The sequence below is a fragment of the Nelumbo lutea genome, chromosome 4 (assembly GCF_056320005.1).
Source record: "Nelumbo lutea isolate HS-2025 chromosome 4, American lotus-T2T, whole genome shotgun sequence".
NCBI classification, from domain to species: domain Eukaryota; kingdom Viridiplantae; phylum Streptophyta; class Magnoliopsida; order Proteales; family Nelumbonaceae; genus Nelumbo; species Nelumbo lutea.
In genome coordinates, this window is record NC_142687.1 from 30,200,846 (window position 1) to 30,224,185 (window position 23,340).

Sequence of the window (23,340 nt, forward strand, 5' to 3'; positions counted from 1 at the left end):
TACCCGTTTGCCTAATATAATATATTGGGTTTTTGTGGGAGCCACAAACACTTGAAAGTTTGTGGCTGTTGTCATCACCATTTCATGGGCAACATTTCATTTAGTAGTTTTGGTTTCCTGTGAGATGAAAATACTTTTAATACGGTCAAAAGTTACCATTCAGTCATATTTGCTAATTTTGTGCGCAGTATTGCCGTGGTGAAAGGTCTCATTTCGCGATGTGGCACAAATGGCTTAATTACATAGAAAGCATTTAGAACTAAAATGGCCGTAGAATGGGAAAATAAGACCAATCAAGGGATCCTCTCGTGGCAGTTGGCACCCATCCATGTCTGCCCGAAATATGAGAAAGCTCCCAGAGAGCGGGGACGGGTTATTGAAGAGTTCGGATCACCTGTCCATGAGAACTCTGCCCACGCCTACCCACAATATACTATTCCCTGTGAATTGGGAACATCTCCCCCTGCATAATACCATACAGAGGATGAAATGTTCTCCATCCTAGGAGGTGGGGAGGGAGAGAGAGTAATTTCTTGTTTAATCTTGAAATTTTTCTTCAGAAATCCATAGAATGACAAACCTACCATAGAATAGCAATTCCATAGCTGACCATGTTCCTTAAGAATTATATTATATATATAAGGTCTATTTGTTCCACAACCGTAAAATTAACTCGAAACAAAGTTAAAGAAACATGTTTTCTGTCCTTATTTACTATTTCCTTTAAACAAATGTTTTACGCTGATGACAATATGATATTGATACAACAAAGACGTAATTGATGCCAGACTTTCCCTTTATTTTGTATCGTGTACATAATAAATATGTTACTTGGTCAGTGTTCTTTATCCAGTTGCTCCTCTTTTGCATGCTAAAAAATTAATGCGAAGTACATTTCACTTGGACAAAATAAGGAGAGGTGATGAAATGGTGTAACGGAGAATCATGTCACATCATGACGAATGAGGAACTCAATTATGCATGGATACACTTGTTCCACTGCCTGCATGGGCGAGAAAGGAAAACAGGAAAAGGAGACACATCAGAGCCACAACAACCGTTGAACATGGAAATGTTACCAGACAGAACTTGGTCCTTCAATGTATTGAGTCATATTGAGAACATTCAGAAGAAGCTCGTAACCTTCGAAATTAAATGACAGAAAAATAAGAAAGCAAAAAACATACCAAACGCCCTCCCACCAAATCATAGTGCGCATAATGAGGACCACCAGGTTGTCCAAGGATCTTATATGTAACCAAATGCCGAGGAATTATCTTGACAGTTTCTGTGCCATCCACAACAACAGGAGTCAGAAAAAGAACCAAAAGAAAAAGGTGTGCCTTGGTAAGATCTGAGGCCATTAGAGATAAAGCATACTTTATTTCCAATTACAACTTTGGAACGTACCATACACAGCTTCAGGTGGGCATATCAGGTCTTGGTCTCCCGCAAATGCCAAGACAGGGATATTGCTTTTGTGCAAATGATCCTTGAAGAAGAAAGTACCATCCCTGTTACGTAATCCACCCTCTTTGAAAGCAGTTGTTAGTTGCAGGACGAGCTTAGCAGGTATAGTACCTGTCAATCATGATTACCTGCTAGATAATTAACTAGCACTGAAGAGAGAAGATGAAGGAATTAAACGTGCAATAGAACAGCTCATATGACAATATTAGTGCAAAGGTGTTTCCCGTAGAAGATGAAGAAACCAAGGCAATTAAGGGAAGATATCATATGGTGTAGAGGGTACATCGGCACGTTTATAATGGTGGAATCTTCTCTTATTATGAATGGTGATGAATTAAAACTTAGCAATGGAGTGTGGTCCCAAACAAACAAGTAGGATGCTAAAGGCGATGGGTTACAGCAAAACCATATTGTTTTTTTTGGTGATGTCGCAGTTGTTCTTGTTATGAAAAACAAAATCATATACATATTTGTAGCAACTAGCAACCCCCATTTTATGTACCCCAACTACGAATTGGCCGCACACAGGACCATGAGAGGGTCTTTAATTTTCCAGTTTCACATTTTATTTCTGTAACACAGTAATGTTAGGATCTTAGGATTTTTTCCTGAGTTTCAATTACCTTAGAAAAGGATCCCCAATTCTCCCAAGGACTGTCATAGTTGAAGTGGAGATTCCATATTCTGATTGAGAGTTCGAGGGCAAGCAAAGGGCGTTCCTTCTATATAAAGATCCTCAACAATTAAAAAATGGAATGGAACAGAATGAAGCTGAGATCTTTGACTGTCTTGATTGCTGCCATCTATTGATATGAATGCTCTACTTGATAGTAAGGCTCCATTTTGAAGCTCTAAGGTAGATTCTAACCCCCCAAACCTCCATTGATGTCATGAGATTTTTTGTTGCATCTTATCATTTGTCCTATTAAGCAGCTATCCATTCAACAAGGTAAGAGCAAAGAAGTTAAAATTGAAAATTTCTAATTTTTTTATGTATTTCTATACTTTTAGACAATAGGGGCATTTTTATTATTTTATGTGATTTGTAGGAATCGGTCTTAAATTTTAATTTGTCTAATTATAGTTGGTTTACGTTTAAAGTGACTCATTAGTTGGGTATAGGTATAAGTAGTTTATGACTGAGTTTCCACAGGATAATTAAATTCTATTTTATTGAGTAACATGCAGTGAAAGAAAAAAAAAATTGATTCATAATTGTAGTAGGGATATAGCCACCCCAATAGTATCTATATGTATGCATAAAGTGCAAAAACATGAGAACACATAAAATGAGTTCACTTGAGTTCTTAAAGCTTATGCTAAGAGTGTTGATCAATTCCTGTGCCCTAGAATGATTCTAGGCACCTTGGAGAGTGGTTCTGGGTTTTCTCTCTACTTTTTTCACTCTACTTTGTTTTTAATTTTCCAAGCAGCCATTATAGGCTATCAATGGCCCATAAGTTCTAACATTGAACTCACTGAAGGCATTAACACGACATCCCTAAAGAACTGAAACTGATCCCAGTAAGTTTCTTTGTTTTACATCAAGAACCAAAATTTTCCATTTCAACAAATTTTGTCTTTTTGTCACAAACCATCTTCTATTACTTCTCTGTTTGGAATCCCCTAATAGATCTTTGTAACCTTCCACACTACCAAGTTTCATCTCAACTCCACCTAGCACCCTGGATTCTAGAGCAAAGAAGTTAAAATTGAAAATTTCTAAATTTTTTATGTACTTCTATACTTTTAGACAATAGGGGCATTTTTATTATTTTATGTGATTTGTAGGAATCGGTCTTAAATTTTAATTTGTCTAATTATAGTTGGTTTACGTTTAAAGTGACTCATTAGTTGGGTATAGGTATAAGTAGTTTATGACTGAGTTTCCACAGGATAATTAAATTCTATTTTATTGAGTAACATGCAGTGAAAGAAAAAAAAAAAAATTGATTCATAATTGTAGTAGGGATAGCCACCCCAATAGTATCTATATGTATGCATAAAGTGCAAAAACATGAGAACACATAAAATGAGTTCACTTGAGTTCTTAAAGCTTATGCTAAGAGTGTTGATCAATTCCTGTGCCCTAGAATGATTCTAGGCACCTTGGAGAGTGGTTCTGGGTTTTCTCTCTACTTTTTTCACTCTACTTTGTTTTTAATTTTCCAAGCAGCCATTATAGGCTATCAATGGCCCATAAGTTCTAACATTGAACTCACTGAAGGCATTAACACGACATCCCTAAAGAACTGAAACTGATCCCAGTAAGTTTCTTTGTTTTACATCAAGAACCAAAATTTTCCATTTCAACAAATTTTGTCTTTTTGTCACAAACCATCTTCTATTACTTCTCTGTTTGGAATCCCCTAATAGATCTTTGTAACCTTCCACACTACCAGGTTTCATCTCAACTCCACCTAGCACCCTGGATTCTAGAGTTTTTGTTTTGTGTTTATTATTTTACAAAATAAAATTTCCATCCTTTCATACAAGATGTACAACAACCCTATAAAACTCAGTCACCCTTTATAACTATCCAATCAAAACCTACTTAAGGAATTTTATTAAAAATTTCCATCCCTACATTTAGTTTTTGAATTTTCTATTTTTCCATCCTCCTATAAAGAATTTGTAGTTCTCTATCAACCCTTTTAGTCCTAAAATCAGCTCTAAGTTATTCCCAGCCCATTGTTACATCCTAGATTCATCCCTAGGTCACATAGATCTTACATCAATTGGTATCAGGTTATAGGTCCTACAACATTTTGGAATGAGAAAAGCCAATCCTACCCCTTAACACTAAATTCTAGTCTTTTAAGTTTCCCATAGCCACCCCAACAACCGTCATGTGTTTTTTACCAAATCTTCCAACCTAAAGTAGGCCTGGGGTCCTTTCATGGTTCAATCAATACCTAGAAACTTCTCACCCGTGTGAAGATATGCAACTTCTTCAAAGACCTGGGCTCCAAGAGCAATTTTCTAAATTCTGCCAATTTTGAAATAGTCCTAATAGCTTTTAAATCTCTATAAAAGAGTATTTTGGAGCCTCTAAGTTCAATAAGTGCAGGTTAGCCATTTTATTTAGTGATACCAACTAATCACTTAACTGGCTATATACTACACTTAACTGAATTACCATTGGGGTGCTATCTTAGGCTCAGATTAGTCTGCACTGAACTTAATCATAACAACCATCATCATCTAAGCCTGTTCCCAACTATAATAGATTGGCTACATGAATCCTGTTTCACCATTCTGTTCGTGCACTTAACCAATAACAACCATATCTTTTGTTTGCTGACTGGTCTAGTTCAAAAATCAAAATGCTCTATCTGAATCAATTTGTTGATTGAGCTTCATATGCCCTATCACCTATTAAAAATATCTGCATTAAGACATGCTGCAAACATAATGCACTAGCCTGAGCAAACACTGAAGTATGAACTCCAATTGGTTAAGGAAAAGCAGCTCCATACTTACAAAAATTGTTCAAGACAAGTTTTTCAAACAACTCCGGATGCATCATGTCCTCAGCTGAGATCTGAGCATTAAGCCAAGACAACACATAAGGAGGACGACAAGAAAGGGGATAAGCAGCTGCCAATAATGCGCCCAAAGGTACAACAGGAACATTAAGTGCCTGAGCAGGATCTGCCTGCACACCAAGACGAAAGACCATTATATTCTGGTTCAACGGCCAAAGATATTCTGACTAACAAGTAGAAAATTGCCAAACAAGAAAAATAAACTATATAGTACAAAATGATGCTGCTCCATTCCACTTACAAGGGGTAGGAGTAACTTGAGTGATGACTTGGAAGAAGTGTAGTCAAGTGATGATGCCAAAGTAACAACTGCAACCAATCCAGAGTCTCTTCCCTCAAAGCCTTACAAGACAAGCAAGCAGGTAAATAGCAATAAAAATCTATAATGAAACTGAGAGAAAATCAATAAGAATTTTTCATTATAAAATTTAGTTATGGGAACTGCTATACACCATAGCTAAATGCCTGTTGTTGCATAAAAAATATGAATAGAAAAAATAGACAATGAGTGTATGTATTTCTCCAAAAAAAAGAGTTCACCATTTATAAACAATAGAACAGTCAAAGGCTTGGGTCAATAGAATATGCCAAAGAAAGCTGTTATCCATGTGGTGAGTGGTGACCTGGTGTGTGGGCAGATTCTTGAGGACAAAGTGACAGCTTTTAAGGCTTTGAGGAGCTGCATCTTACCCATGCTTGTTTTTTGGAAGATAGCCACCAAGATTTGTGGGAAACCTTTTCATGATTTGAGAAAAATCTTACTAGAAATCCTCCAATCCTCTGAAGGCACAAACATTCCCTCCCTCCAACCAAAAAAATAGGGATAAAAAGGACAAAAGAGCCACTCTTCCTCCTCAGGTTGTAGCCTAGATCAATTGCAAGTTGATGGCACTTGGAAGTTTAGTTAGGAAACCCAAACCAGCTGGCATAGGTGTGATACAAGGCTGATGGAAGCATGTGAGGCTTTGATTGGGCTCATTCGATATACAAAATCTATGAAATGGAAGTTGGGCCCTATTTATGGTTGGTTGATTAGTAAACCATCTTGAACTTTCATTGCTTGTCATAGGAGATTCCAGAAATGCTATCAGATGGGGTGAAATTGCAGGTAGTATGTGATGCAGGATGGAAGCAAGGAAAGAAACAATGCAAGAAGAAATCAAGTTTCTTCATATTCTTGAAGCAATGGCAATTTTGTAATTTTTGGGTGATTCAGACTTTGGTATTTTTCAGTTTCTTTAAAGTTCATTTATACTCTGTTAGTGTCTTAGGACCAGGGTTAATGGTTTTAAAGAGTCACAATAGTTTAAAGAGTTTTGTTAGAGAAATTTTTGATTTCTGATAAGATACAATCACACCTCTTTTGTTTCAGATTATTTTTAGGGGCCAAAATTTGTGCACCCTGCATATTTTGGTTTTATTAGATACGTTATTGAGTTACCTATCCAATATTCCAATGAGACCAAGATCATGTAAATCTGACATGTTTGAGCAAGTTATAGCCATTTTAGTGATAGGGTGTTCAGGTCAAGGTTCAAAATTTCGACATGATATGCCTTGTATCAGGTGTTTTGTATTGTATTGGGAGATCTTTGATACGCATTTTCTAAGGCGCTTCCAGAAAATCACATTTGTAGATGTTAAATAACATAAACACCAGCCCCTGTGAAAATTTGTAAGTAAAAAACTAAAAAAATAATAATAATTTTTCAGTGTCAAAACACCCAATAATAATTGCCCAGTCTCTTCATTGATCTGAGGACATTTCTTTTAAGGTCTTGGAGATTACTGGACTATGCCAAAATCTGTGAAGGAGCTGCTGATGTGTTGGAGAATTGAGGGTCTCAGTAAGAAAGGAAAGATTGTTTGGAGTACCACTGCAACAGCTGTGTTATGGTCCATTTGGATTGAAAGATGTAGAGAAGGATGGGCCGAATGGCCCATAGGCTGTTTATCCTTTTTTATCTTTTATGTTCTTTGCTGTAATGGGCCTTAATCTGGGCTTATTCTTTCTTATGTAATGTCTTTTTAATTTTCTGCCCAACTAGGGGCTTCTCTGTAAATTACCAAAGTTTAACTTAATGAAATAGAATTAAGGGTGTAAGATAAGAGATTATGTTCGAAAATCTCTCTCTGAACCCAAGTTGTTGCCACCTTCTTCTTCTTCTCTCCTCTTGAACTCTGATTTCTGCTACTTTCTTTTGAACTTTTGCATCTTTATAAACAGTCCTTTCTTCTCAAAAGACTGTTTTTCTTCTAAAGAAATAACAGAATCTTCTGTGGTAAATTTAAAAGCCCGGATGAAGTAGTGCAGAGTGCTGTACGTGGGCATGTTATGTTCTTGGGTGTCGGTGAATGAGGAATTTAAAAACCAAAATGTAACTCTTTTATTTTGTTCTAAATCATGGATGAGCTTGTAATTTGACTTGTGCCCAGGCAATCTTAGTGGCCTGGATCTTGTTGTATCTCTCTTTTATGGGCTGAATAAATTACTTTAACTTTTCCAAAAAAAAAAATGTTTTTGTGTACTGGGTGCATCGATACTTTGAACCTTGGTTTAGGCCATTATAGGATTTGAGTTTCTATTTTTTGGGTCTATCTTGGAATTGTTTTTGTTTGTTTAGTGGTCTTAGAGATATTTTAGGAGTCCAAGTCCTTAATTCTGTTATGGGTTGCCTACAGCCTTGCCCTAGTCCTAAAAGCAATCAGGAATTGGATCTGGTCAGTCCAAAGTGGAGTTTGTAAAGGGAAATTTGAGTTCTTATATTGACTCTACAAAACCAATTATGTTAATTGAACTTTTAAATGAGAATTAATAAGTGTTATGAAATTACCTGTGGCTAAGAGTGTGATCCTCTTACCCTTTACCTCTAAAAATGCAACTTTTTCCTCTTTCTCTTATATAGTTCATATTTAAATTTCTTCTTTTCACCTTAGTAGAACCTTCTCGTTCTGTCCTATACCAGTTTGCCTGTGACACAGCCCACTACCTTAAATGAGAATTAGGGAAACACGAGCAACTAGGAATTTCAAAACAAGATGGATCCTAAAAGAACTGAATTCTACAGTCAATATGCTGACCAAATCAAGAATTTAACAGAATTTTTGTACAAAAATAGTTCCTTATTTGAGTAATTTTTTCTTTTCTTGGTTTTTTTGATAACCATGAATTTTATTGAAGGATGAAAAAAGTGGTTTGGGCTCCTCAGTTCAGAAGAGGTCTTTTTGACTGGGAAATTCAAGAAGCTTCAAATAGTTGGAGACTCTACAGGCTCAAATCATTGAGCATAATCAGGATGACCAATGGATTTGGATTTGGTCCAAAGAAGGTGTTTTTTCAGTTAAATCAATGGCTAGTAGACTTGGTAGTAGAGTGGCAGTGGGAGATTCCCCTGCTAAACAGATTTGGAACCCTACCTGCCCCTCTAAAGTTAATTTTCTAGTATGGACAATGGCTTTGGACAAATGTCTATCCCGAACCAATCTTGAAGAAGAGGGTTGCAGATTCTGGATAAGTCCTATGTCCTTTGTGATGATCATCTGGAAACTACGGACCATATATGCATTCATTGCCCTTTTGCTGCTCGGGTGTGGCATCACTTCTTGAAGACGGTGGGGATTTGTTGGGTCATGCTTAAATCAGTTAAGGAGTTATCTGCTGCTGGAAAATCAGTAAGTTGAAGAAAAGATGGAAATTGGTTTGGACCATTATTCCGGCAGCTGTGATTTGGGCCATTTGGTCTGAGAGAAACAACAGAGTTTTTAATCAAAAAGTGAGAGGGCTGAGGATATAGTTCAGCTGGCTGTTGGTAATCTGCTCTCTTGGATCTCAGTCACTCCTGAATTCAGACACTCAAATGTAACTCATCTATTGAGAACTCAGTCAATCTGGTGCTTGTAATGGGAGTCCCTCAGGCCTATCCGTTTGTGGGCAGGTTCTGTTTTGTACTTCTATGAGTTAGTTTTAATAAATTTATCTTACCTTTTCAAAAAAAAAAAATAAATGGAGGAGGAAAAATGTGTATAGTTACAAAAACTTATAAACAGCCAATGAGAGATAAAACCACGTATCTCTCTTCTATTTCTTTCCCTCTTTTCCTTGCAATTGTGCCTAAAAGAGTTGATCTCTCCCCACGCCTTGTTTAGCTGGTCTATCAGCCATGTTATTAGAAGTACTTTTAAACAATTGAAACCTCATTTTCATATCTTTAGTCACCCAAGTCCACATCTTTGGATCCCTACTTTGTAACTATCCCATCACCAACTCACCAATAAATAAATAAATAAAATTCCATCACCAATTTAGAATCTCCTTCAATGATTAACTTTTTATATTCAGACCCTTTGCCCTTTCTATTCCTTCCATCATCGCCAAGACTTCACCCCTTAAAGAGTCACCAACACCGTTCAGGCCTTTTTTTTATCAGCAACACAGAAAAAATTTCATTAATTATGAGAGAAACATGATTACAACAAGAAGTTGTGAAAGGAAGCTGCCCCAAATCAGTACTACATCTGAGCCCAAAACATGTGTTCTATGTACCCCTTGCTTGGCTAAGCTGTCTGCCATGCCATTAGCAGTCGTCCTCACCCATTTCACTCGGATTAACATGTCCTGTGACAGCCATTTAAATTTTCTGAATTCATTCCTCAAGTGCCATGCCATCTGCTCCCCTTTAACCAGCCACTTAACCACAGTTTTGGAATCTCCCTCGATAATCAGCCTACTAATACCCAGTTCTTTTGCCTTCTCAACCCCAACACCGTTCAGGCCTGACTATAAAGCAATTTACATGGCCCTCTAAAAACCCCTACTCCTGGCATCCCCAGGTTTTCTTTTCTGGGTTAGGACCATTTTTCCATTTTTATGCAGCACTTTATATCATCTCATGTAAACATTCTTTTTATATTTATCTTTAATTCAAAACAGTATCCCCTCTTCTCAAAATGAGAACTAATGGCATTGTGACTAAAAACCTTATAGACCAGGCAACCTTAAAATTGTTATTTCAAATAACTCCACTCTTGCTCTATAGAGAAGGGATTGCAACCCAAAGATTGATATTTCAAACAACTCCTTGTTCCCATATGACACTTTGCATTGATAAGGCTGATGTGTGACTCACCAATTGATGAAAAATTGTGAAAGAAGTAACAATAATCAAATTGACAACATCAAGAATTTATTTTCTAATCAAATCCATTAACAATCCCTGAGAAAGTGACAATGTGAGAATGTGAGAATGTCTTGAGTTGGAAATTCTGTCCACAATAGGAGACAAAGCCAAATGAGGCAATTTCCTATGTGAATTTTGATGGAGAAAGGAATTGATTGCCTTTCTAGATTAGGCAAGGCATTGGACACAAAGAACTGGAACTTTTGGTGATGAGAGATAGACCTGAAAATGTGTGTGTGTGTGTGTGTGTGTGTGTGAGAGAGAGAGAGAGAGAGAGAGAGAGAGATTTGAATGAGAGTAAGGGTACATGGGCTTAGAGGCATACTTCTCAGCAAGGGGCATTGACTCTAAGTTCCAGCTTGAACCCCTCAATTCCAACTTCTGAGATCACAAGTTTGATTGCCAATAGTCTGGTAAGAGCGGGAGTGACAAGAAGTGAGTTTCTTTGGGAATCTAACATGTCAAACTAAATCTATTTTGTGTTTATGTTGTGTGACTGAACCCATTTTTGGGCTTAGATCACCCTTGGTGTTTCTTTTTTTTTCTCTCTCTTCCCTTTTTCCTCTGTTTTTTCCAATAGGTACCACCCTAGGTGATTTTTTTATTCACAGGAGTTCTATCCCAAGAATTTCATATTAGTACAGATATCTATTATGCTGCAATAAAGAAAAAAAAATGAGATCTGCATTACTTCAACAGGGCTACTAGAATTTATGGGCTTGTTAAATTCTCTCCACTTCTGGTTTTTCCTTTTGTGCTTTAATAAAACTTTCAGTTACTGATCAAAAAAATAAAACAGAAGAAAAGTTAGTAAATGATAGAATAATCAATTGATGGATCGCACATGAGCCTTGAGCCATTAAGCCTTGTTGTTTTGCATGTTTTAACCAGCTAAGAGGAGAACAAACAAAAAATTTGTACAGGTCATCTAACTACTGTAAAGCTCCAAATAGGTTTGCAAATGATAGATGAAAGAATGAAAGCAATAGCAATCAACATCTGTACGTTAAAAGAGTGCAGGTCAAATCAACATAATTATAATAAAAGGGACCATAGAGTAGGCTGGGAGGTCATGACCAGGAGTAAAAACAGTGGTGGTTTGGGGCTTGGGAACATTAGAAAAAGGAATTTGGCCCTTCTGGGGAAATGGTTGTGGAGATTCCCACTAGAGAATGAGAAGTTATGGGCCAAGATAGTGGTCAGCATACATGGGCCAGTGTTTTAAAAGCAAAAGGTACACAAAAAGCGACAGGTTCCAAATGCGCCTGAGGCACAAGGCAAAAGGTGAGGCGCGCGCCTTTTTAAAAAAGGTGCACAAAATTAAAGAAAAAAACTAAAAAATATAAAAATATATATAAAAAATAGAAAGGGGTCGAGCCCTGTTTTACTGTTTTCAAACTAATATTTGCTGCTGATAAAAAAAATATTGTGGAACAGTGGGGCGGAGCCCTTGTTTTAGTGTGAAACAGACAACAAAAGAAGAAGATGAAGAAGAAAGTGGGGGAAGCAGAATCAAAGAAAAAACTAAAAATAAAAAAATAAAAGAAAGGGGTCAAGCCCTGTTTTACTGTTATCAAACTAATATTTGCTGCTGATAAAAAATATATATATTGTGGAACAGTGGGGCGGAGCCCCTGTTTTAGTGTGAAACAGACAAGGAAAGAAGAAGAAGAAGAAGAAGAAGAAGGGGGCAGAGCCCCTGTTTTACTGTAAATATATTTCAGAAGAAGGGGGCGGCGCCCCTGTTTTTCCGTGAACAAGAAGAAGAACTGAAGAAGGAGGAGAAGAAGAAGAAAGGGGTGGGCGGAACCCCTGTTTTCAGTGTAAAAAGAGAAAAAACAAATACCTGATGCTGATTACTGAAAGCCTGAACGTTGCAGTTGGTCATCCGACTGAGAGATGGCCTCTGATAGAACTTCGAAGGTGGCTGTTCGATTGAGAGATGGCCTGAACTTGATGATCCAAGAAGAACGTGGGGGCTGAGGGCCCGAGACTTCGATTGATACTGGGAGCCTGAGAAGCCTTTGTATAGCAAGTTTTTTCTCTCGAGAGGGTTGTGAATTCTTTCTTTCGTATTTGCTATACCATATCCCAACCATTTTGGCACATAAAAGGAAATAATCTATACATATATGATTATAATCTATCTATAAAAGTCAATTTAAAAACAAATAAAAAAACAAAGGGCAACCAAACATAGGTGTAAGCTTGGACTGCCTAGCGCCTAGTCTGAGGCGCACGCCTTAGGTGCAGAGGCGAGCGCCTTACTAAAGTGTCGCTGCCTTGACCTAGGCGAGGCGCCTGCTCTCAAAAACGCCTCGCCTTGCGCCTTAGGCGTGCCTTTTAAAACACTGACATGGGCTGGAGCTAAATGGATGGGACACTGGAATCCGAGTTAGGACTACAAGCGCTTCACCTTGGAAAACCATTCATGAGTTGTTACCAATTTTTCCCCTCTTATCAGGTATGACTTGAATTCAGGTAATTCCATAAAATTACGGGAATAGAGTTGGGTGGGGAATGCCCCTCTAAAGGACCAGTTTCCTTCTTTGTATGCCCCCTCTAACCTTAAAAATGAGTCAATTTCCTCTTTCATAACCCCCTCTCTTCCTTTTCTGGGTTTGGGTGGAATTTGGGATTGAGAAGGGTTGTGAGAGACTCAGACCTTGACAGCATTTCGAGTCTCCTTCAGCTTCTTGACAATATTTTCTTAGACCCTGCTAAGGTGGACTCTAGAATCTGGACCCCCACCCCCACTGGTTCATTCTCCTGTGCCTCTTTCTTCAAAGTTTTAAGCCAGTCCACCAGTCCTGTAGCCCTCCCTTTTCTTGTTCATGAGGTCTGGTGCAGACCAATCCCTCCTAGGGTTGGTAGTTTTTGCTGGGAAGCCTTTCTGAAAAGAATCAACCCTGATTATCTACTCCAAAAGAAGAGACCCAATGCTTGTTTGTTCCCTCACTGGTGTGTTCTTTGTAAAGCTGATGGAGAGACTGGTTTTCACCTACTGGTGTCTTGCCAATTTGCAAAGTCTATTTGGGAGTGGGCTCTCTCCCTCTTTGGGTGTAGTTGGAACCCTCCATCAAATTTGCAAAATCTTTTTTTAGGTGGCACATGAAAAGGGGAAGGACTATGTGGAGAGGACTGAGGGCTATGGTTTGTTGGTCCTTATGGGAAGAAAGAAACTCCAGGATCTTCTCTGAAGTAGAGAGAAGTGCTGGAGAATTGAGGGCTCTGATCCTTATAAGGGTCTTATAGTGGATGAAATCACTAGAGTTATTCACAGATTATACAGTGGATGACATGTTGAGGAAATGGGGTGATATTGCTAATAGTACCTAGACCAAAACAGTGATGAGTGTGTCCTAGACTCCCCCACCTACGGGTTTCATAAAGCTAAACTTTGATGGGAGTTGCAGAGGGAATCCTGGACAATCAGGGATTGGGGGTGTTTTTCAGGGATGAGAATGGGGTTGTTTTTGCCATGTTCTCAGGCCCAATTGGAGTGGGTGACTCTCTCAGAGCCGAGATCCATGCGGTTATGAAAGGAATCCAGAAAGCCAGGGAGATGAATATCAGAAAACTTATAATTGAAGGGGACTCGGAGGTGGTGGTAGGATGGCTGAATAAAGACAACAGTAGCTTATGGAATTACAGCAATCTGAGGAGGAAATTTAGATGGTTGGCTCAAGAAATGGAAGTTAAAACCAGTTGGGTAAAAAGATCAACTAATTCTTTTGTTGATAGGTTAGCTAAACAAGGGGCGGAGAGGGAGTCAATGTTTTGGGCACAGTTGTTAATTTTATTTTTTTCTATTTCTCCTTCTCTTTCTCCTTTTTCCTTTTTTCCTTTCTCGGGGCTCAAGTTATAGCTGGAAGATAAGAAAGTCTGTCTTTTGTAATTATTATTGAGATTATTTAATGAAGTGTGTTATTGATAAAAAATAATAATAAGGAATTAGCAATGACGACTTATGTGAGGAAAATTGCAAAAAAAAAAAAAAAATCTTCTCTAAATATTGACAACCATTGCTGGGAAAATTATTACTTCTGGACAAACACATTAATAGGGCAAAATATGAAGTGGGATAACATCTTACCAGATCGTGATAGCATCGCATACAGCAAGATACCCCCCATGGAGTGACCAATTGCAAGTAACTTACCATCCTTTGGCTTGCTTTGAGCCCTTATATATTCCATCTGCATTAGTAAAACTAAAGATCATTACATTCATCATCCATACAGTAGTAAGTAGAAGAAAGTCTCTATATACCATATAAAATTGGCAAATTGGCAAATTGTCCAAGAAAAAGGTTTACAATGCTAACATCCTTCTAGCATGAGATGTCACCTCACCACAGTAGGAACATCCTCTTCCAAGTAGTTATCAAAGTCCCAATCATACTTGATAATCAGGTCAAGTTGTTTCTGGAAATCTTCTATGGTTGTTGAAAAACGCTCTTGCAAGTCAAAAAACTGTGGTGAAACAGATCGTTGACCTTCTTCAATAATATTTACGAGCCTTTGACTCAAATCCCTGATTTGACTAGCAATAGCAGAGTTCTGCCTTGCTTCTAACAAACCTGAAAGTTTTTCTCTGATCTCATCAAAACGTTCTGATAACTGAGCATCTTCTAAAAGTTTGGATATTTGATCAAATAATTTAGCAGACATAATCCTTGATTGGCCTTCATTAAGAAAGCCAGAGACTCTTTCTGACAAACTCATAAAAGTTTCTGTCAACTTTGCCACCACTTGTGACTCATCCCATACAGTCACAGACTCCTTATTGTTTTCTTTGACAGCAGAGTTCTCAAAGTCTACTAAAGAACCAAGGTTTATGGTTGGCTCCTGTTTTGCAGGAAGTACACTGTTGATTGTTCCCTTGGTTGTAGATACTATCGGGTTTGATATTACATTATTCTCAGAAGACAGATTAGTTTTCTTTGACTCTACTCCCCGCATGCTCAACCCAGCACCTCGTACTTCAAGAATCCATGTGTCAAATCCTTGGCTTGACATGTAACGTGCAAATGAAGACTGCAAATAGTTATATGCATCAGTAAGAGGTTGAAGAACATAAATACTGAACATTTTTCATGTTTTGTTGATAGCATGGATATTGGATAATGAGGGAAAAATATTTACTAGAAATAGTAGGATAACAAGTTATATGCAAAACAAAGATAGAAAAACTGTTTTGAAAAATTATTAAATGAACAACAAGGAGAGGATGCTAATGGAGGAAAAGCTAGCAATACTAATAATGTTAAAAATAATGTGTACCTTCATAGAGTTAGACCTACTAAAGTAAAAGAGACACTAAATAAGATGAAGAAGGGAAAGGCACTAGGACCTGATGGAGTTTCAATAAAAGTGTGGAAAGGTATGGGAGATGCAGGCTTGTTATGACTAACGAAGTTATTTAGTGAGATAGTAAAAGAAAAGAGGATGTCGAATGATTGGAGAAATAGTAATGTGGTGCCAATGTTTAAGAACAAAAATGATATACAAAATTGTAACAACTATCTAGAGATTAAACTCATGAGCCACACTATGAAACTTTGGGAGAGAATAATTGAACAAAGATTATGACTTGAAACAAGTGTATCATGGAACCAATTTGGCTTTATTCCGGGGAGATCAACCATGGAAGCTATATTTCTTTTGAGACAATTGATAGAAAAGTTAAGAGAGAAGAAGAAAGATCTTCATATGGTGTTCATTGATCTAGAAATGCCTTATGATAAAGTTCCTAGATAAATAATATGATAGGTCTTGGAAAAGAAAGGAGTTCAAAATAGGTATAGACCTAATCAAGGATATGTATGAGGGGGCAACAACCAATGTTAAAACACCAGTGGAAGAGACTTAAGATTTTACAGTTACAATGGGTCTTCACCAAGGTTCAGCACTTAGCCCTTATATATTTGCACTAACAATAGATGAATTGACTAAACATATTCAAGAAGAATTTCCATGGTGCATGTTGTTTGTGGATAACATTATTTTAATTGATGAAACTAATGAATGATTTAATGCAAGCTTAAGCTTATGGACAAATGCCCTAGAAACAAGAGGTTTTAAAATAAGTAGGGCTAAAATATTGCTGAGTCCTTGGTGCTCTGATGTTCCTCTTGCTGAGTCCTTCCCACTCCTCTTTCAGTGTGCTTCAGATCAAGAGGCCTCAGTTGCTGAGTGCTATAGTATTTCGGGTGGTTCAGTTCTTTGGACTCCCTCTTTTCAAAGAAATCTTTTTGATTGGAAGGTGGAAGAGGCAGTGAATCTCTTGACCTGTCTTCAAAATCAAGTTCTGGATTATAATTCGGAGGATAAGTGGCTTTGGAGGTGGAATTCTGATGGTCTGTTTTCTGTAAAATCCTTGGCTGCTATGCTTGGTAGGAGGGGTGGTCCTGATTTCCCAACTCGGCAAGTGTGGAATCCAATCAGCCCAACAAAAGCCTGCTTCCTAGTTTGGACTATGGCTCTAAATAAATGCCTTTCTAAGGAGAATCTTGTGAGAAGGGGAATCCAGGTTTCTGACGTCTTGCAGTTTATGTGGTAGCAGTGCTGAATCCACTGATCATTTGTGCATCCACTGCCCGTTTTCTGCTCAGTTGTGGAACCATTTCCTCAACATCTTGAAGGTTTGCTGGGTGATGCCGAAGTCGGTTAAAGAGTTGTTAAGCTGCTGGCAGATTAGGGGTTTGAGCAAGAAAAAGAAGACACTCTGGAAGTTGATTCCAATTGTGGTAATCTTGTGCATCTGGACCGAGAGGAATAGAAGGGTTTTCAATAACAAGTTTCTAAGTCTAGAGGACCTAACTCAGAAGTTAGTGGGCAAGCTGATCTCTTGGCTGTCTGTGGCTGCAGATTTTAGAAACTGTGATGTGTCAGATGTATTATTTTCTGTTTCTTGATGGTTCATGTATTTGCTGTTTAGATCAGTCAGCCTATTCTGGGACTGATCTCAGCCTCCTGTGTGTATCTCTTTCTCAATAAATATTACTTTACCTTTTTCCAAAAAAAAAATAAGTAGGGCTAAAACAAGGTACATGACATGTGAATTTAATAATAATAGGAGTGTACATCAGGATACACTTAGGATTGGAGACCAAGAGATAATTCAATGTGATCATTTTCGGTACCTTGGTTCAATAGTTCATAACAAGGGAGAAATTGAAGAGGATGTCACCCAGACAACTAAAGCAGGTTAGGAAAAATGGTGGGGTGCATCTAGACTTTTGTGTGATAAGAGAATACCACTTAGATTAAAAAAAAAATTATATAAAATAGTTGCAAGGCCAGATATGTTAACATATTCAAAATATGAGCGACAGAAATGTGAATGCTAAGATGAATGAGTGGAAAAACTAGAAAGGATAGGATCAGGAATAAAGCCATCCAATAGAAACATAGAAGTAGCTCTAATAAGTGGTAAAATGAGACAAAATAGACTAAAATGGTTTGGTCACGTGCATAGAAGAGCACCAACATCTCCAATTAGAAGTGATTTGTTACAAGTGGAAGGGGCTATAAGATCTAGGGGCATGGACCAAAAAGAACATGGATAGAAGTAGTAAGAAATGATTTAAGCGCTAATAATTAACAATGGATATGGATTTAAATAGAACGGATTGGTGAAACAGAATTCATGTAATCGACCCCATAGTTGGGATAAAGAATGGATGATGATGATGATGATGATGATGAAGTTATATGCAAAAAAAAAAAAAAAATATGACTCACTCAAATGATCTTATTGGGGTATCTCGCCCCTTTTTCAGTAATGCAAATATTAGACCATTTATCAAAAAAAAAAAAAAAAGCAACTTAACATTGCACTTCACTACCTTAGGTTCAAAAATGAACCAAAAAAACTACAGATTGCAGACATAAAATGTAATCATTACTCTACCAACACATGGAAAAACCACTAAAACTGAATATCTGGATTATGGCAAACAGAAAGGTTGATCAATTTGATTTTTTTAACTGCCCTAAATCTCTCCTTCCACATGGATAATAGAAGAGATATAATTGAAATACATTATTTGAGATATATATTATTCACATCTTTCTGTGAATAATAAAGGTGAAAATTGCAAATAGAATACTATCCAATGATAAATACAAAGGAGTCAATGAGTTGTCTTATGAGAGTTTGGTAAAGTGTTGCAGATGTGTCAAAAAGAAGAAAGCAAATAACATAGATATGAAACCCACCAGATGTTGGTGGTTTAAAACCTAACTTTGATGGGTGCAGCCTTGAAAACCCAGGTGTTTCAGATATTGATGGGTGATAAGGGGTGAAGAGGTCAATATCAAGGTTCAAAGTATTGAAACGCATTGTATCATATCTTTGGGCCCCTGACACACCATTTAAGGGGAGTTAGCAAAGAAATTTTTAATGATATTATATTATATGTTAAAATGCAATATTTTAATGCCCTTGTCAAAACCTAACACCAAACAGATAAAAAAATGGAGTTTTGATAAAGACAAAACTCTCGATTCACAAATTTTTGAGTATTGAGAGTATTGATACATTGAACCTTGGGAAAATACAACTGAGATTTGCAGGGCCTGTGGGTACCAGAAACTCTTTAACTGAATTGATAACAGTCATACAAGACAATCCAGGTGTTCCAGGTATTGGTGAGTGATAAAGGATGAAGAGGGCAATATACAACTGAAATTTTCTGGGTCTGTGGGTACCAGAAACTCTTTAAGAACTAAATTGATGACAACCAATACAAGGTTTAAAGTTAGCAGCTGCAGACAACTGGAGAAATTTAATTGTTGAGGACTGTTAAGTTGTTATTTCCTGGTCACATACAGAAAAGCCATGCCATGGAAATTCAGGTTTACAGTAGGGGAAGCCCAGTCTTTAGGAATATATCTGAACAGGTCATTCAAATGGATCCTGAGATGTGCTAATTAACTTGCTGATGCCCTAGCTAAGTAAGGGATTTCAAGAGATTGTTCAGTAGAGGTTTGCCCGGGACCTGGGAATGCAACATAAGCTTTCATCATAATGCATTAAGAGATGAGAGGCCAGCATGCTTTTTTTTTATGAACAATAGCTTTATTAAGAGGCAAAGCCAATAACAAAACAGGGAGAGATAAATTCTCTTAGCTCTCCCGGAGAAGTACAATCATACCAAAATACAAGAATAAAAGCAATTACAATCGATCCCAAAACACTGCATCCCTATTCACACCCTTGCTTTGTTAGCCCACCAGCTATGGAGTTGGCACTTCTTTTGATCCATACGACTTTAACTTCAATGTCTTGTGTTAACCACTTGAACATATTTCTTCCATTGCTGTAATTCCAAAAGACGTTCCTGTCAATCTAGCTTAATTGAAACCTCTAGATTCAGATTCTAGAGCATTCCTCCATAATTCTAGTTTTCTCAATCCTATTTTAGTATTGTTAATCAAATCTATCTCATCTACAAATGTCATACACCACCAAGCCTCCTTTTGTATAAGAACAATCTATTCACCCATCAGTTAATGAAAAAAAGTTTACCACTGATCCCCAGAGAAAATCAATTGAAACTAATAACATATTTGTATCTCTTTTGATTTTCTCATTCTAGTATCACCCATTCATGCATATCCTAGTTTTTTCCATGTATTTAATTAACACTGGTTGCTTTCTCACTATTCCTGAAAGCTCTCTCAAGTCTCGAATAAGTTATCAGGCTCAGAATGGCAACCAGGATAACTCAGCCAAGAATGTACCATATTTTCCTCAAACTGGGATTTGGCAGTTGGATAATGTTGCAGGGCCTCCTCATGAGTGATAGATGGTTGGAAAGTGTTATTAGCTAGGACAAGTCCAAATAAGCCCTAAGAAATACGTCCTCATTTGCCTATATTTTGTTAATTCAGGAACAACTGGCTCCCAGACATGGCAAACAAGAAACATTGAGAACAGAAGAACTAAGATGGTAATAAATATCATTTCGATCATCTAAAACCAAATGTCCATTCACCAACCATGGATTGAACTGGGATCTGAGCTAGCAAATAAAATCAGAAAATTAATTAAAATAATAATACTCATGTAATGAACGAAAGACTTCAGAAGAAGAGAAAATTCTGAGTAGTGAACGATGTTCACAGTATGTTGGGTTGAGTAAGGCTCAAGCATCAGAAAAGTCGGAAGATTCCGAACTTTCTGCTACCACTTAAAATGAACCACAGTGAATAATGAATTCTCAATTAACAGCAACACAATGACCTGCATTGCAAATAATGAACAGAATAAACTCACCCCAGGAGAGAGATCATATCCAATGGCGTTAGTCCCCACCCCAGATAAAAGCAACAGAGGATGATTTCTCGAGGGTGCCTATTGATGAATGCAACAATCGCAGACCATTAATTCCCCAAAGCTTAAATTTCAGTGAAACTGAAACAAAATTATCAAACAATATGGGCTCCTTCAAAAGCGGTGGCAAGACTGACCTTGGGAGAAGGAATATAGCGCCAGAGAGCAAGTCTCCAATCGGAGTTGGGGGCGGAGACATAGTGCAGCTCATCGGCCGTACAAATGGCAGGCTGGATGGTCTTGTCGACGAGCGCCTCGCTCTCAATAGAGGAGGGAGAGGAAGAGAAAGCCCTTACCCTCGATCTCAACTTTAACCTCAACGACTCAGCACGCACCTTGGTTCGTCTAGACAAGGCGATGCGGGACTCTGGCCACGCGCTCAATGGAATTTGATTCAGGTAACAAAAAGTGGCGGCAATTTGCAGTGCCGACCGGAGGTCCGACTGAACCAAATACATTTATCCTGCCGTCCGTCGGAGCCTGTCGCTGCTTTCGTTATTTCAGGTTTTACTTCTTATCCTTTGGTAACCAATTAAATTTAAAACTGAAGTGAATTCGCAGAAGCTTCAGAGTTCAGACGCGAATCCTGATTACCTTTTGCTTTTTTTTCCTCTCCTTGGTGCATCATAAAAATGAGATTGAGGTCTATTGAGGAAGAAGCCAACTTTGTCGGGTGGTGATTTATGAAATATGATCATGATGGCGCGTTTTACAGGCGACCAAACCGGTCACGAACGATTTCCGCACGAACGTTTCGATGATCACATCTGTAAATTGCATGTTAGTACCATCTATTCATTTGGTATTCCAACTTCGTGCCATTATAATATCTGATTTCTCAAAAATTGACATTTTAGGCACCGTCTCGTTATCGTTAGCATTCCATTATTTGATGCATGTGATGATGTTACATGCAATTTGAAGCTTCTAAAATCCTAAAATTAGAAGATAATGTCCATCGTCATCGTCCTCTTCATCCTTTAATTCTCGTATTCTTTTAAGTATACTTTTATTTGTAGTGGATGAAGGCAGATTTGGCCCTCCAATGGAATTGTGACACGTGGCACCTCATGCCAATTAAGTATGGCCTCTTTGATAATTCGCCATGAGCGGTTTATCACAGGCAGCTCGCCATAGGCAGTTCGCCACAGGTAGCCTGCCACAGGCAGCTCGCCACAGGCAACTTGCTACAGGCAGCTTGCCATAAGCAGCTCGTCACTTGTAGAGAAGCTCGGTACAGTTCGCCATAGGCAACTTACCACAAGCAGCTCGCCATAGGCAGCATGCCACAGGCAGCTCGCCATAGGTAGTTGGCCACAGGCAGCTCATCACAGGCAGCTCGCCACAGGCAACCTGCCACAAGCAGCTCGCCACAAGCAGCCTGCCACAGGCAACTCGCCATCGACAACTTGCTACAGGCAACCTGCCACAGGCAGCTCGCCATAGGCAGCTCGTCACTTGCAGAGAAGCTCAGTACAGGAGTAGTTTGGCGTATCGCAGGAAAATCTCCTACCTGACAACCTGGCCCAAACACTGACCCGCCGACTGACATGGGCGCCGACCTGACAACCTGGCCTAGACACCGACCCGCCGACTAACACAGGCGCCACCTTGACAACCTGGCCCAGGCGCTGACCTAGCCGCCTGACACAAGCGCCAACCTGACAAACTCGAAGAGTTCACCACCGTACCCCAGTTCTGACGGGATGTGACGAGTCTTACCGTTTTGAGGCTTTTCACCCACCTAACCCGCGAGGACTCCGGTATATAAAGACCTCACCCCCCAAAGGGGAGGAGGAGGGAAAAAATGGAGGTAACCCCTACTCCTTCTCTCGTTTCTCCAATATTATCTTCAAAGCTCTTTACAATCAGAGTGCTAACTTAAGCGTCGGAGAGCCCCCACCGGGAAAATACCCCCGGGTCCTCTGATTCAGTTCTCGTAGGTCCCTCAGCTCCCGTCGCCTACAAATATGAGGAAAATATGGAGTTCTCGCAGGTCCCTCAGCTCCCGCCACCTACAAAGAGGAGGAAAAGATGGAGTTCTCGTAGGTCCCTCAGCTCCTACTGCCTGCAAAGGAAAGGAGACCACCTCATGCTGAGGGCAGTTGGGTTGCACTGCACCAGGTAGCTCCACCATTCTCCAAGGCACAGTTCGCCACCAAGCAGTTCACCACCAGGGAGTTCGCCACCAGGGAGTTCGCCACCAGGGAGCTCGCCACCAGGCAGTTCGCCACCAAGCAGTTCGCCCCCAAGTAGTTATCCACTAGCCAGTTCGCCACCAGGTAGTTCACCACCAAGTAGCTCATCACTAAGGCACATCACCACCGGGTCAAATAACGAGATACTTAGCCAAAAAATTTTACATCACAAAACATTGGTACGTGGCCAGAAACGGACACATCAATAGCTATCATGGTTTGATCTACGGTTTGACAATGGTTGAACCTCTAATTTATAAATCCTCCCTTTTTTATGTTCTATGTTAGGTCAGGTCCTTTGGACATTGTTGCTAGTTGAAATGCTTAATTAATAAAATTAAATAAAAAGAATATAATATGTTTCTACTGAATGTATCATATCGACTATGTTGTTTTATTCAGAAACTGAACTTATACATGGAATGGATATAGCTCACTAGCTCCAAGGGGGTGCAAATATAGATGGAAGGGACGGGACCAAAGGGGAGAGCAAGCATGGGGAGGGGAGAAATATACATGGAAGGGGGATACAATATATACAAAACATTTAAACAAATTTTCTTTTTGTTTTGATTTTTTTATTTTTTTTATTTCATGTAATTT

At 38.6% G+C, this 23,340-nt stretch overlaps 1 protein-coding gene across 2 annotated transcripts; it reads right to left on the reverse strand.

Moving 5' to 3' along the window:
- Window positions 1–684: 684 nt before the first annotated feature.
- Window positions 685–21,411, reverse strand: LOC148854926 (uncharacterized). Of its 2 annotated transcripts, none has more exons than XR_016112930.1 (9): window positions 20,677–21,252; window positions 20,483–20,560; window positions 14,551–15,234; window positions 14,292–14,394; window positions 5,260–5,360; window positions 4,954–5,128; window positions 1,411–1,598; window positions 1,188–1,288; window positions 685–1,003 (listed from the first exon to the last, which is right to left on the reverse strand). XR_016112930.1 is itself a non-coding variant. In XM_088984615.1 (9 exons), exons 1-9 carry the CDS (start codon window positions 20,995–20,997, stop codon window positions 944–946), a joined length of 1,794 nt encoding a protein of 597 aa, XP_088840741.1. In that variant the 5' UTR covers window positions 20,998–21,411; the 3' UTR covers window positions 685–943. The 2 variants fall into 2 exon arrangements, 1 of the variants encoding a protein (XP_088840741.1); XM_088984615.1 differs by having other exon boundaries at window positions 1,411–1,581; window positions 20,677–21,411.
- Between the last annotated feature and the right edge of the window lie 1,929 nt (window positions 21,412–23,340).

Bases quoted from the DNA above. Each gene is read 5' to 3' on its own strand.
- LOC148854926 (XM_088984615.1), bottom strand. From the start codon at position 20,997: ATGTATTTGGTTCAGTCGGACCTCCGGTCGGCACTGCAAATTGCCGCC. The intron at 20,561-20,676 runs GTCAGTCTTGCC...ATTCATCAATAG, and splicing joins GCTATATTCCTTCTCCCAAG to GCACCCTCGAGAAATCATCC. The intron at 1,004-1,187 runs GTATGTTTTTTG...TCGCCCATGCAG, and splicing joins ATTTGGTGGGAGGGCGTTTG to GCAGTGGAACAAGTGTATCC.